At 36.0% G+C, this 13,343-nt stretch overlaps 1 protein-coding gene across 1 annotated transcript; it reads right to left on the minus strand.

Moving 5' to 3' along the window:
• Positions 1 to 8,711: 8,711 nt before the first annotated feature.
• LOC127878552 (piggyBac transposable element-derived protein 4-like) lies at positions 8,712 to 12,681 on the minus strand. The gene is made up of 3 exons (XM_052425083.1): positions 12,487 to 12,681; positions 10,468 to 11,911; positions 8,712 to 8,992 (listed from the first exon to the last, which is right to left on the minus strand). Exons 1-3 carry the CDS (start codon positions 12,679 to 12,681, stop codon positions 8,712 to 8,714), a joined length of 1,920 nt encoding a protein of 639 aa, XP_052281043.1.
• Positions 12,682 to 13,343: the final 662 nt, after the last annotated feature.

Genomic DNA, 13,343 nt, shown 5'->3' on the forward strand with positions numbered 1-13,343 from the left:
TTTTAGCCCAGGGGAATAATTTTAACAAATTTGGTAGAGGACTATTAGATGTCACTACATACCAAATTTAGTAGCCCTAGGCTCTATAATTACAGTGATTTTTTTTTATTTTTTTTCTTACAGCCTGTGCCTTTTGGATAGGGAAAATTAGCGCGATAAACAATGAAATTGGGAAAAATAGCGCGATAAACCATGAAATTGGGAAACATTATAAATATGATTAGATCTATACGAACAGAATTAAAATTATTAAAGTATGTTTGACAGCATTTTTATATTATAAAGTACTAATTTAATGTGTTCTTACAATGAAGACAATGTTAAGTTAATATCCTTCCAAATTCATATTGAACTTGCAATAATCTATATAGATTCTTAAATATACCATTTAATCATAACCTCTTTAACAGTAAGAATTTAATTCAGTATTCTTTAAAATTAAATATCATATGGTGAAAACATTAACAAATATTTATAAAAAAAACGCTTTAGTGGTCTTGCTATGTTAATGATGTATTATATGGAGTTAAAATAATTTATTTCATTTCTTTACCTTTCAACATCTTGCACTTCAATGCTATTTCACTAAACTGTAAAGCGTGACAAACATAATAAAGCAGAATATGCATATGAAATTATGAATCTGATTTTACACAGATCCACTCACATATAAATCATATCATGTTTGTCTCTTTCCATTTTCGAACGATACTCATCTTAAATGCATTAACTTTGTGAGTAACGGTAGACTAATTCTAATTTCCCAACACTGATTTCCGTGATGCACATTCACTGTGAAGATTTGTAATAAATATTTGTTGTTTTTATCTCAAACGTTATATTTTGCGTTAATTGACAAACGCATTAAATTATTCCGTAATAACCATATGATATCCATTGTTAATTTGAATGTTATTTATCATTTTCGCCGCTCATCGCAAATTTCTCGTCTGCTTGCCGCCATCTTGGGCGTGTGTTAAAACAGGCGTTTACAATCGGGATACATCGACTATCGTCGGTATCCTCCGCAATATAGAGAGAGATGTGGAGAGCAACGTAAAATCGTATTCGGCTAAATTCGCGAACAATACGTAAGTCAGTTGTTGTTCGGCGACGACTCGGCAACTCGATCGGCACTCGTTCGAAATTATTGCTTAATTACATTGTAATCTTATTGACTTTATTGGGAAAATTTTGTCTTTTTTTGGGAAATTTTAAACAAATTTTTGGGAAAAAACGTCATTTTTTGCAATTGGGAAGCAGCCGAATATCGGCTGTAATTTCTGGCAAAAAAAATCACAGATTATGAACAAGAAGATTTTTAAAGTTTGGACAAAATAAACCTTATTTAAGCATATTTGCATTTTTGTGACCCCCAGGGCAGGGTCAAATTTGAAAAAACTTTGTAGAGAACTTTTAAGATTATAATACATACCAAATTTGGTAGAAATAGGCCCAATGGTTATGGACAAGAAGGTTTTTAAGTTTGCACAAAATATGCCCAATATAAGCATATTTTCAATTTTGTGACCACTGGGGAACGGTCAAATTTGATGCAATGGGCTTATTTTGAAAAAACTTGGGAGAGGACTATAGATATCACTACATACCAAATTTGGTAGCCCTATGCCATACGGTTATGGACAAGAAGGTTTTAAAAGTTTGCACAAAATCAGCCTTTTTTAAGCGTATGTTCATTTTTGTGATCCCCGGGGCAGGGTCAAATTTGACCCCAGGGGCATATTTTGAACAATCTAAGTAGAAAACTATTAGATGTCACTACATACCAAATTTGGTAGCCCTAGGCCCTACGGTTATGGACAAAAAGATTTTTAAAGTTTGCACAAAATAGGCCCAATGTAAGCATATGTTCATTTTTGTGAACCCCTGGGCAGGGTCAAATTTGACCCCAGGGGCATAATTTGAACAAATTTGATAGAGGACTATTAAATGTCACAACAGACCATATTTGGTAGCCCTATGCCATACGGTTATGGACAAGAAGATTTTTAAAGTTTGCACAAAATAGGCCTTATTTCAGCGTATGTTCATTTTTTGTGACCCCCCCAGGCAGGGTCAAATTAGACCCCAGGGGGCATCATTTGAACAAACTAAGTAAAGAACTATTAGATGTCACTACATACCAAATTTGGTAGCCCTAGGCCCTACAGTTATAGACAAGAAGGTTTTTAAAGTTTGCACAAAATAGGCTTTATATAAGCATATGTGCATTTTTGTGACCCCCGGGGCAGGGTCAAATTTGACCCCAGAGGCATAATTTGAACAAATTTGGTAGAGGACTATTAGATGTCACTACATACCAAATTTGGTAGCCCTATGCCGTACGGTTATGGAAAAGAAGGTTTTAAAGTTTGCACAAAATAGGCCTTATTAAGCGTATGTTCATTTTTGTGACCCCCGGGGCAGGGTCTAATTTGACCCCAGGGGCAAAATTTGAACAAACTAAGTAGAGAACTCTTAGATGTCACTAAACACCAAATTTAGTAGCCCTAAGCCCTACGGTTATGGACACGAAGTTTTGCACAAAATGGTCCCTCATCCTAGCTTTAGTGAAGGATGAGGGTCATTTTTGGAGTAAAGCCGGAGGCTGAGCATGTATACACTAGCATTATGTTCCGAGTCGTTCGGCATAATCGATTAATTCGCCAGTACAACAAAAAAATCGAGTCAACCGGAAGTGATGTTTACCGGAAGCATAAAACACATGTTCATAATTTAAAGACCAATGTTTTGTTGCAATCTAATCGGGTGGGTCAGAGAAAACTCCTTATATGCATGTGATCTAAAAACTGTACAACACAAACTATATATATATATATATATATATATATATATATATCTTTATATATAACCACTTCATCACCAGGCAAACAACACAATATGGGAGGGCGTATACATGCTCAGCCTCCGGCTTTACTCCAATAATGACCCTCATCCTTCACTAAAGCTAGGATGAGGGACCATTATTTTTCGTAATAGCCTTCGGCCTCACATGTATACACTAGCATGTTCAAAGAGCAACAAAACATTTGCATATTCATAAAAAACTTATGTCATCAAACAACATCTAATCCATACAATCAACAAATACGTTACATCTATTTTTTCTGCAAAACAGAGCTAGCAAAAGATAAATTTCTCTTGCTTATAATCTGTCTGTAATAAAATTTGCGAAAATTCTTGTCAGATTTCCAATCTGCTGTATTTAATATGCGCTGTACAGAACAACCATTATCCAAAGCTTTAGAAACAGAAGCACCTCTGAAGGAGTGTGCTTTGAATTTTGCAGTATCTATACCAGCTAAACTTAAGATAGACCGTAACCACCTAGCAACAGTACTAGTAGAAACAGCCTTAAATGTCACATATGAAACAAGAACTTTTCTGGATAATCTCACATTCTCTGTTCTATTCAGATAACACAACAACGTATGCATCGCACATAATTTTTCGTCCTTAAAATGTTCAATTTTTAAAGTATATGCATGTCCAACACGAGACGTTTTCAACCTGGAAGGGAAACCGAACACAATACATAGCTTTTCCTTTAACATGTAATCAACATCCATCTCAACCAAAGTCTGTGCCCTTGGGGCTGCTGCTAAGGCAATTAAAGCAACGACCTTAAATGTCAACAATTTTAAGGGTAAACTCTCCAAAGGAAACAATGAAGATAAATACTTCAAAACATCTGTAACATCCCAAGTAAAGTTATACTTAGGTTTAGGCGGTGAATGCATAAAAACACCTTTCATAAATCTGGTAATTAATGCACAGTTACCACACCATGTATTTCCCATTAATGGAAGCGTTTGTAATAGCATTGCCTTATGCATATTTAATACTGAGTATGATTTTCCTATCTGGAATAAATAACATAAATAAGTCAACACATTTACTTGAGTTGTCGGAAAGGGATTTTCAGACCTGACACTGTTCCAAACCAACCAATGCCTCCAGGCATATTTGTATTGTCTTTGCGTTCCTTTAGACCATGATGAAATGATGATCTCCGCAGCTGCTGATGGAACTTTTCCTTTTGACAACTGCTTGCTGATATGACAGCTGCGAAGATCCTCATCCTCTTGCACAATGGATGTACTTTCCCGCTATGTGGAAAAAGTAACAAATCTTTATGCCTTGGCAACCTTACAGGGATATCACAAAGGCAATCCAAAATAACTGGAAACCAAGACTGTGTAGACCAGTATGGAAAAACTAAAATAGCTTTTTTAATTCTATCTTGCCTTACTTTATTTAACACTTTTGCAATAAGGTTAAAAGGAGGAAAAATATATGGCTCAAATTCCCTCCAGTTTAATGAAAAAGCATCATTATGAAAACAGCCTGGTTCTGGGTACCATGACACAAAACAATCTATTTGTTTATTTAATCTTGATGCAAATAAATCAACATTTGGCCAAAACAATTGTTTACATATTCTAAGAAAAATGTCTACTTTGATTTTCCACTCAGTATTTTCAGAAAAATTTCTAGAATAGAAATCTGCAGTATTACTAGACCCAGGGATATAACTTGCTGAAACAAATATATTCCTCTGCAAACACCATTGCCAAATATCACTGGATAAAGAATCCATACTAAGTGAGGCAATACTTCCCATGTCATTAATGTATGCAACTGCAGCAACATTATCAGACTGTATTTAAATATGAACTCCCTTTTGATCTCAATACAATGACTGTAGGGCATAATAAATTGCCAACAGTTCAAGATAATTGATAGGATACACAGATTCATCAATATTCCATCTTCCATTTGCATGGCAATCTGTACTCCTTTCAATAGCACCCCAACCTAAAAGACTTGCGTCCGTTCTACATGTACTATCTACTACTGGTGGTCTTATATGTTTTCCATTTTTTGTAACCACATTGTTTTGCCACCATTTAAGTTCACTTATACTTTTGTTACTCAACCAAACTCTATTATCAAAGTCCAAGTCTTGACCTAAACCCTGTAACTTGTTCCTTTCCAAATGTCTGTAATGCAACGGTGCTTCTAAAATTGCATCAAAAGCATTTATTATAGACCCAATAAAAGATGCCAAATCACGAACAATGACAATCTTGCTGTCCAACAAAACTTGTGATTTGTACAAAATCTTATTTACCTTCTCTTCTGTTAGAAAAACCTTGAATTCAACTGTGCCTATAATAAAACCAAAGAATATCAATCGCTGTACAGGTTCCAAAACAGACTTTTTTTAATTAATCATAAACCCAAGCTCTTCCAAAGTATTTTTGACAACAACTGTATTCTCTTGGCACACCATTTTATCCATATTCATATTGATTGAATCATCAATATAATACGAACATCTTATATTTCTATGTCTAAACCATGCAAAAACTGGTTTTAAAATCTTCGTAAAGACAAATGGGGCGGACTTGAGTCCGAACCGTAAACAAACAAACTGATATAAAACACCTTTCCATTCAAACTTAAGAAATTTTTGAAATTCTGCATGAATTGGTACAGAAAAATAAGCATCCTGTAAATCAATGGATGTCAAATAATCATTCCTTTGCAATAAGTCAATTACAACTTTAACTGTTTCTTGCTTAAAATGATCATAATGAACAACTCTCTGATTATACTCCTTTAATTGACGTTTCGGCATAATGCCTTCATCAAAACATTGGAAATTATATGTTAACTACATTTTTACGTCTTTTGACTGCACAATTTAAATAACAAAGAAAAATCAGTCAAAAGACGTAAAAATGTAGTTAACATATAATTTCCAATGTTATTTCTTGAAATTTTACCCAGCATTTGTAAAACATATTGCAAGATATGTACATTTCCAGAAAAGGAACTTCATTTCTGCGTTTAATAAGACTGAGTTCGTTGAAATTGCTGCACAATGGAAGAAGTAATGGCTGTTCAAAGCTATGCACCCTATATTCGGGTCGTTTTGAGTTGAATACCTAGTTATGTATATAGATTTGATAGTGAAAACTATGTTTTCAGAGAAAACGATTTTTCATTATAATTTTATTATTTTTCATTCAAAATGATGTTTTTACTAATAAATATCATAGCCAAGCGCCAACCAACCCACATGTGTATTGGACAACTTCAATTGAGTTTTCATTTAGTTTGAGACAATCCCCACATTCCCGAATGTGTCGCCACATGTCCGTTATTTACTTTATCATGAGTTGCAGCTCACATGCCTATTTTATGTGGTACGCATCAATTTGGTTTCTGAGCATTCTTACTGTTAGAAAGGACACATTATACTACAATATTACATTAGTGAAGATAATGTTAACCAAACAAAATCTGCAAAATTCAGGAAATCATACGTCTTCACATTTCCTTTTGTCACAAAAATGGTGGGTACATAACGTGACCTTGTTTTGCTTTCGAAAAAAGAAACAATTATAAGTTAAACATTGATACACGTCAACTAAAACATGAATCAACTGAACAATAATAGGCATTTTCTATTCACTATAAATCTTTACATATTAGTATTTTGCAAAAACTTTTAACCTATCCGTTACTCACTAAAATCTGCTATACACCAATTGACTTTACTAAAATAGAAAGAAGAAATAATACAAACCCGTAATATGAGTAAAGACTTACTCACTTAGTAATCAATGTTTTCAAGACATCTTGGTGATCTGCAAATCCCATGTATATGTTGATATAGGGTATCATAGTCATTCAATAAGTCGCAAAATGCTTGAATACAATTTCCAAAGCAAAATGTGACTTAAATTGATAATTAAAAATACCAGTCAAGCTGTCAAGTCTTAAGTTCAGGAAGTCCTGCATTCACATTGAATGTATCCTTCGAATTCAATCCATTCTTGACATAAGCGGAGATTGAGTTAATAAATAACTCATATATCCTAAATGACAGTTTCTAAATAGCCAAACAAGCCGATGTATGCTGTAAGAAAGTTTTGACACGAGTGTGAACATTCATGGGCGCCGCCATTGTTGTATGACCTTGAGGGGTGTGTAGAAATACCGAAATCCCTGTAATGACCGAAATCCCCCGAAACCCCTAGAAATCTTCCGAAATCCCCCTTAATATTGATTATTTATCAAAATACTGCGGAAATTAATATAGAATATTGCAAAATACAACAAAATCACTTATGAAACATTGTTTTTATCCAAGTTTGATAGTGAAAAACTAATATATATAATTTCGGTAATTACAGGGATTTCGGTATTTCTCGAACCGAGCATTATCTCAATCGGTCTGGCTCAGTCTTTTACATAGGTTGCCATTGTTAAGATTTTTTTCATGGTATCATAACTTAGACGATGCTGAAACAGCATCGTAAAAAATAGTATTGATTGAACAATTATTAATAACACAGTGCTATTACAAATTTTTTTCTGTTTCAGACAGCTTTAATTTGCACAGAGTGTTATCAATCATATATTGAAATCATTCAGCCCTGATGACGCCCCGCATCGTCTTTTGCAAATCAAGACCTCCCTAATTCAGGGTAGACTTAATTTGCCTGTGTGTACCCCAAGAATAAATTGTTTCCTTCATGTAAAGACAATAATTATTCAAAACGCGCCATCAATATTTGCAATTTAGCTAATACATATTCATGAGGTATTAAAATGTTCTTAAAGTTTTCAGGACTGAATGAGTAAACAGGTTTTGTAATATTAACATACCAGATATCAGGCAATATTCTATCAAAGAAATGCAATACATCTCTATTTACAGTTGCTAAATCATCATGGGTGTGTCCATCTTGTAATTACACTTGAACTGTCACGTGAGAAAAATGCATGACATAATATTGCCATGCATTTTGTTATCTGATAATGGGGTACAAGACTATTGGAATATCATTTCAATATCAGTTGAGTCTCTTTTGGGGTCAGGGGTAGATGTAACAGGCTGTTTCCTACTAGCACCACTTTGTGGAGTGTTTTCTAGCTAGAATCTTTTCTTATTTAACTTCAACTGCACTTCCGGTGGGTTGATAAACAACTTAAGCTTGATTCTGGGCCAAATTTGTATTTAATTTCACCACTGGAGTTCTTTTGTAAGCAATTACTACCCAAAAAGTCTGGTATATGTGCATCATGAACTCCAGCTGCACACAAATAGTCAATTTGAAGCTGTATTAGACTGCCCAATCATTCTATTGAAGACCTAGGAGGTAGCCATTTTCTTGGGTCACAAGTCCTACAAGAACCTTTGCTCTCATCTTGTGACTTCCCAAATGTCTCTGCTTTAACTTTGTCAAATGATAATTTCAAGTGTTGAAGCCTCTTTGGACAGTATAATGTTTTGTAAAACTCAATGCAGAGTTCAGAGTTGAGCTGCGCCTTTATCATTACAAAAGAAATTAAGTTATTTCGAAGGTGAGGATTGTCAGGCATATGTTTCAAAACAGTATCATGAGACAACTGATAACACTTTGGACTGAAATCATTCCCACCAATGCACAGAGCTATGGCAATTTTACAACCAATCATGTTGTCTTTGAAGAATTCCTCAAATAGCTCCAACAAAGCTGTTATGTTGAAAATATCACTCTTGCCATAAGGCTTTTGCAACACAACATAAACATTGTGTTTGAACTTTGCATGTTCTTCTCTTTTCCAATCCCAACTAAGTGCAAAAAGGTGAACACAAATGGCATCAATGTCTACAGATGGCACAAAACAAATCACAGAGTCTCCAGCTTGTAAGAGGACCCTGTAATAAACCAGCCATCTACAACATCCATTTCTGCTTCTCCTTTACATGACTTCACCACTTTTTCTAGGGTAACACACGATGGTTCTGTCTTATAGCCATCGTGGCTACTGAACTGGACACATAGTGGATCACAATATTCTCTGCTGTCACACTGACCACTGGAGCTACCGCATGGATGAGGTATGCAAGAGCATTGCTTACTCTTGTACAGCTCACTGTCTATGACAACTTGAATGTCTCTATCAAGAACTAGAGAAGTACAATTCTCTGCCAGATATGTACTGATCATGCATTTTTCAGCTGCTGATTTGGTAACAACTTCTTTATTGAATGTACTTTCATTCAGAATGTGGCAGTAGGTTTCAAGTGGTCTATGTCTCTTTGTTTTGAAGTTTTGTGACGCTGTTGCCTTGTACTGGCCTTCAGATCATCTGGGGTGAAGGAGTATTTCTCTTCACATATAACTATTTTCGAGACATTTTTTGCATGTTTGAGATACTTTCTCAGCATTGATTCGACCACTTGAATGTATTCTTTGCAAGATTTAACGTTTTCAATCTTGAGTTTTACTCGAGCGAATTCCAAAGTACATATTTTCAAGGACTGACTAATGTGTTTTTAAACTGAAGTTACACCTAAGATGGATAAAATGCTTAAATGCATGTTCAGATGAACTTTCTTTCATGCAGGTTAAAACCAAGTTTTTAGCTCACCTGTCACGAATTGACATGGTGAGCTTATGTGACTGTGTGATGTCCAGCGTCCGTTGTGCTTGTGTGCGCGCGTCCGTCAACAATTTGTTTGTGTAGACAGTAGAGGTCACAGTTTTCATCCAGTCTTTAAGAAATTTGGTCAGAATGTTTATCTTGATGAAATCTGGGCTGACTAATGGGGTTGTTTACCCTCGGGACTACGGTTAACCCATTACCACTTGCATACCCAGCTAATCTGCTAATCTCCACCACTGATCAGTTGTCAATAATCAGTATCTGTTATCAATAGGTATCTAGCTGATTGCTGACACCCTCCCACTAGAGGATTGTGCACTGTAGGGGGGTCATATGGTTCTGGTTTGTTTTATGACCCTTTGTGTTGATTATACAGCCAGAGTGTGAATGTATGAATTGTAGGCAATAAAAAATACTTTTTAATGATACCTTTCATTTGAAAATCGGCCAATAAATAAGGTAAAAAGAAAGAATGAAAAGGAACACACATGAATATTTTAACAAGAATTTTAATTAATTTTATCATTTTCTTATATTTATAACATGCAAACAAAACAAATCTTTATATTTCTTTTTAACATTTTCTACAGGTATAAACCTGGGATATAATTGATTGAAACTTGCATGAAAATTTAACTAAAATTAACACAAAAGAAGTCATCACTGTGCTGACATTGAATCATAATTTGACATGTAAATAAACTCAATTGAAACCCAATTGATTGAAATAAAGAACATCTTGAAATGATTGTAATTTTGCTTCCATTATATTTTCAACATTCTATTACTTAAAAAAGGTTAATTACTAAAAAGGGTGAAACAAACATTAACTTAATAAAAATACAAATCAATATTAAATTGGTAGACTGAACAAGTCTTATTTTTGGAAGGTGCAGTCAGTTTCTAAGGTCCATTTTATTTGCAACACCAAGTCTTTCAAGTTCTAATTTGTAGCAGGGACAGTCATATTGTGCCACAAATTGTGGCACCCATTGCCACACAGTGGCGTCATGCAGGTGGTGCAGCCATAGCGTGTGTCTGTACGCTCCTTCAACACCAGGCTGTGGTACTTGCACCGGCGTCGCTTTCCAGGTAAGATGCCATGAACATGGGGGCCCATATTCTCCTTGTTAACGTGGCCAGCCAGCGCCTGTCCTTGGCTTGCCCGTTTCCTCTTGGAGAAGCCTGCAACCAAGCGACCAGCAAGCTCCTCACGGAAGTCTAGATGGCCAAAGCGTTTCTTCGAGTGCCGACGTTTAGATGTCTCCTTGAAGATGAGGTAGGCGTTCACAATGGCGGTGTTCACCATGAACCAGAAGAGGTACCGCCACCACTTCTTTGAGTTTCGGCCGACCTCATAACAAAGGCGGTATTGATCGTGAACATCAACACCGCCCATGAACTCATTGTAAACCTTGACAGAATGTGGCTGCTGCAAGTGTAACACATCAGTCCCTGTCCTTCGCTGAGCCGGAAGCGACAGGGTTGGATCACTCAGCGTGCTGACATGGTGCACAAGCTTCTTATCGCGCCACACAGATGCAGTGACATTGGACGTTCCTTTCTGCAGGACCTTAAACTGGCCTCGTTCCCGGAGATCTTTTGGCTTTTTCAAGGACACAGGGTACTGCTTCCGATTCACCCGAACAGTGCCGCAGGAATACAACCCATCCTCGAGCAATTTCTCCATCAAGGCTACACTCGTGAAGTAGTTGTCGCAGTATACCTCTCGGTTACTGCCCCGGATGTCGCTTGTCATCTTCCTAACTACATTGTAGGATAGTCCATGTTCAGTGGCATTGTTCTGACGACCCAGATAGACATCGAACTTATTACAATAATATGTGTTGGAGTCGCACAACATCCATATTTTTATTCCACGCTTGATGGGCTTTGCCTGCATGTATTGCTTCATGGAATTGCGTCCATTGAACTTAACCATTGCCTCGTCTACAACGACCTGTTTCCCTAATGTGTAGCACGCACCAAATGTTCCAGACACATGTTCAATTACAGGACGTACTTTATAGAGTTTATCGTGATTGGCAGCTCCTCGTGGAGGTTCAGTGGCTCTGTCTGACACATGGAAGTACTGGTTGATCTTCTGGAACCTGTTTGACGTCATGACAGACTTGAAACCCTGGTTTCCAATGAAGAGGTTTTCACTCCAATATCTCTCAATTGTTGGTACCCAGTTGATTCCCATCCAAACATTCAGTCCGATAAATGCTCTAATTTCTGTTGCATCCGTTTCTGTCCATCGCGGGTCATGCCTTCCTTCAGACTCCATCTTCCATGTAGCATAGTTGTTCGTGTGCCTTGCTATTTCAGCATACATCATGGGCTGGAACATCAGTGAAAAGAAGTCCAAAGGGTAAGCCAGTTCATCATCAAAGTCCTGAGGAAGAGTGGGGCCAGGTTGCTCAACAAAGTCATTGAACTGAAAAGAAAAAAAAATACTTCAAATGATTGAATGAAATTACATAAAATTGTCATATATTATATACATATGTATTTACATTTTGATGTACACAATAAATGCAATGTATATCTACACACTTATGCCAACCTAATGTGGTTTGCAATAAAATGTATCATGTTATAAATTGCATGCTACATGTATTTTAGTACATCATTTTATATTGTATGAATATATGTGTGTAATGAATGTGTGTATTTAATTTATTTCTTTGTATTTGTAAAGTATATATGCATTCATAAATAATATATTTATAAAAATAAAATATGGAATCCGTGTGTTCATCAAGGTAAGTATCGAGTGACATGATAAACAAAACATGACACTATTTTTTTCTATGTTGAAAAAAATGCATAACAATGCCCTATGTGTTTGCTGCTATTTATCGTCATAATAATTGTCCGCAGGTTTAAATATATATAATCTGTATCTATAGGACATACAAGAGTAGATCACTGCCACGTAAAACTGAATTTTACAATTAAAAAGCGAATTCTAACTGACAATTAATTTCAATTTCGTATACATGTACATACCGCCAGGGGAGAAAATCTTGACGTCCATTCTGTCGTCGGTTCGTCGTCAGAATCCGACTCACTTTCTCTGGATTCTGATTCATATGCAACTTCAATGTCAGAAGGAATGTCCTCAGGCCCAAAACCAGAAAATTCGGACCCGCTATCGTCAGAATTGTCATTATTTGCATCAGTTGTTTGAAACTCGTCATCCATCTTGGCTTGTTATTTTCAATAGGAAGTGCAAGGAAAAACTCGCGCATGGGTTACATGATTGGATCGCTATTTTTAGCTTTACTTTAAATAGTAACCATGTGCTTTTTTTACCGGAAATTGGTAAGGAGAATTCAAACTTTCAATAGGTATATTCCAATATGACGTCATTTAATGTTATATTTAGTTATTGGGGATCTAAATTGGAGTGCGTCGCAGTGCGTCTTTAGGTGGGAACTAGAAATGCGTCGATGTGCGGCATCATCTGGAGATCGATAATTGCGTCGATAAGCGTCAATAGGTGGTAGAGCAATAATGCGTCGTAGTGCGGCATTAGGTGGTAATGGGTTAATAAACCATTGCCCGAGCACACTGCTTAACATAAAACTTTGCATAAAAAGGTTGAAAACGGCCATAAAATGGACAGCCCGATTTTACTGGGCTGTACCATTGATATAAATAGAAAACTTTGCAGTGTTGGTGCACTGCCTTAATAAAAATCTATTGGTTTAAAAATATCTATACTTATTCAAGAAGCGTTAAAAACGCAGTACTCAATAAAGTTAATAATCAATGTCTTGCCTAAAGCTGTTAGAAAGCGGTGTTTTTATTTGTTGACTGTATTTAAAAGCATGGCTCTTATTAGTTATCTCTGTCACGTCCGC

The sequence above is a fragment of the Dreissena polymorpha genome, chromosome 4, assembly GCF_020536995.1.
Source record: "Dreissena polymorpha isolate Duluth1 chromosome 4, UMN_Dpol_1.0, whole genome shotgun sequence".
Lineage (NCBI taxonomy): Eukaryota > Metazoa > Mollusca > Bivalvia > Myida > Dreissenidae > Dreissena > Dreissena polymorpha.

Bases quoted from the DNA above. Each gene is read 5' to 3' on its own strand.
- LOC127878552 (XM_052425083.1), bottom strand. From the start codon at position 12,681: ATGGATGACGAGTTTCAAACAACTGATGCAAATAATGACAATTCTGAC. The intron at 11,912-12,486 runs GTATGTACATGT...TTTTCTTTTCAG, and splicing joins CAAGATTTTCTCCCCTGGCG to TTCAATGACTTTGTTGAGCA. The intron at 8,993-10,467 runs GCAATGGGTGCC...GTACTTCTCTAG, and splicing joins CTGCATGACGCCACTGTGTG to TTCTTGATAGAGACATTCAA.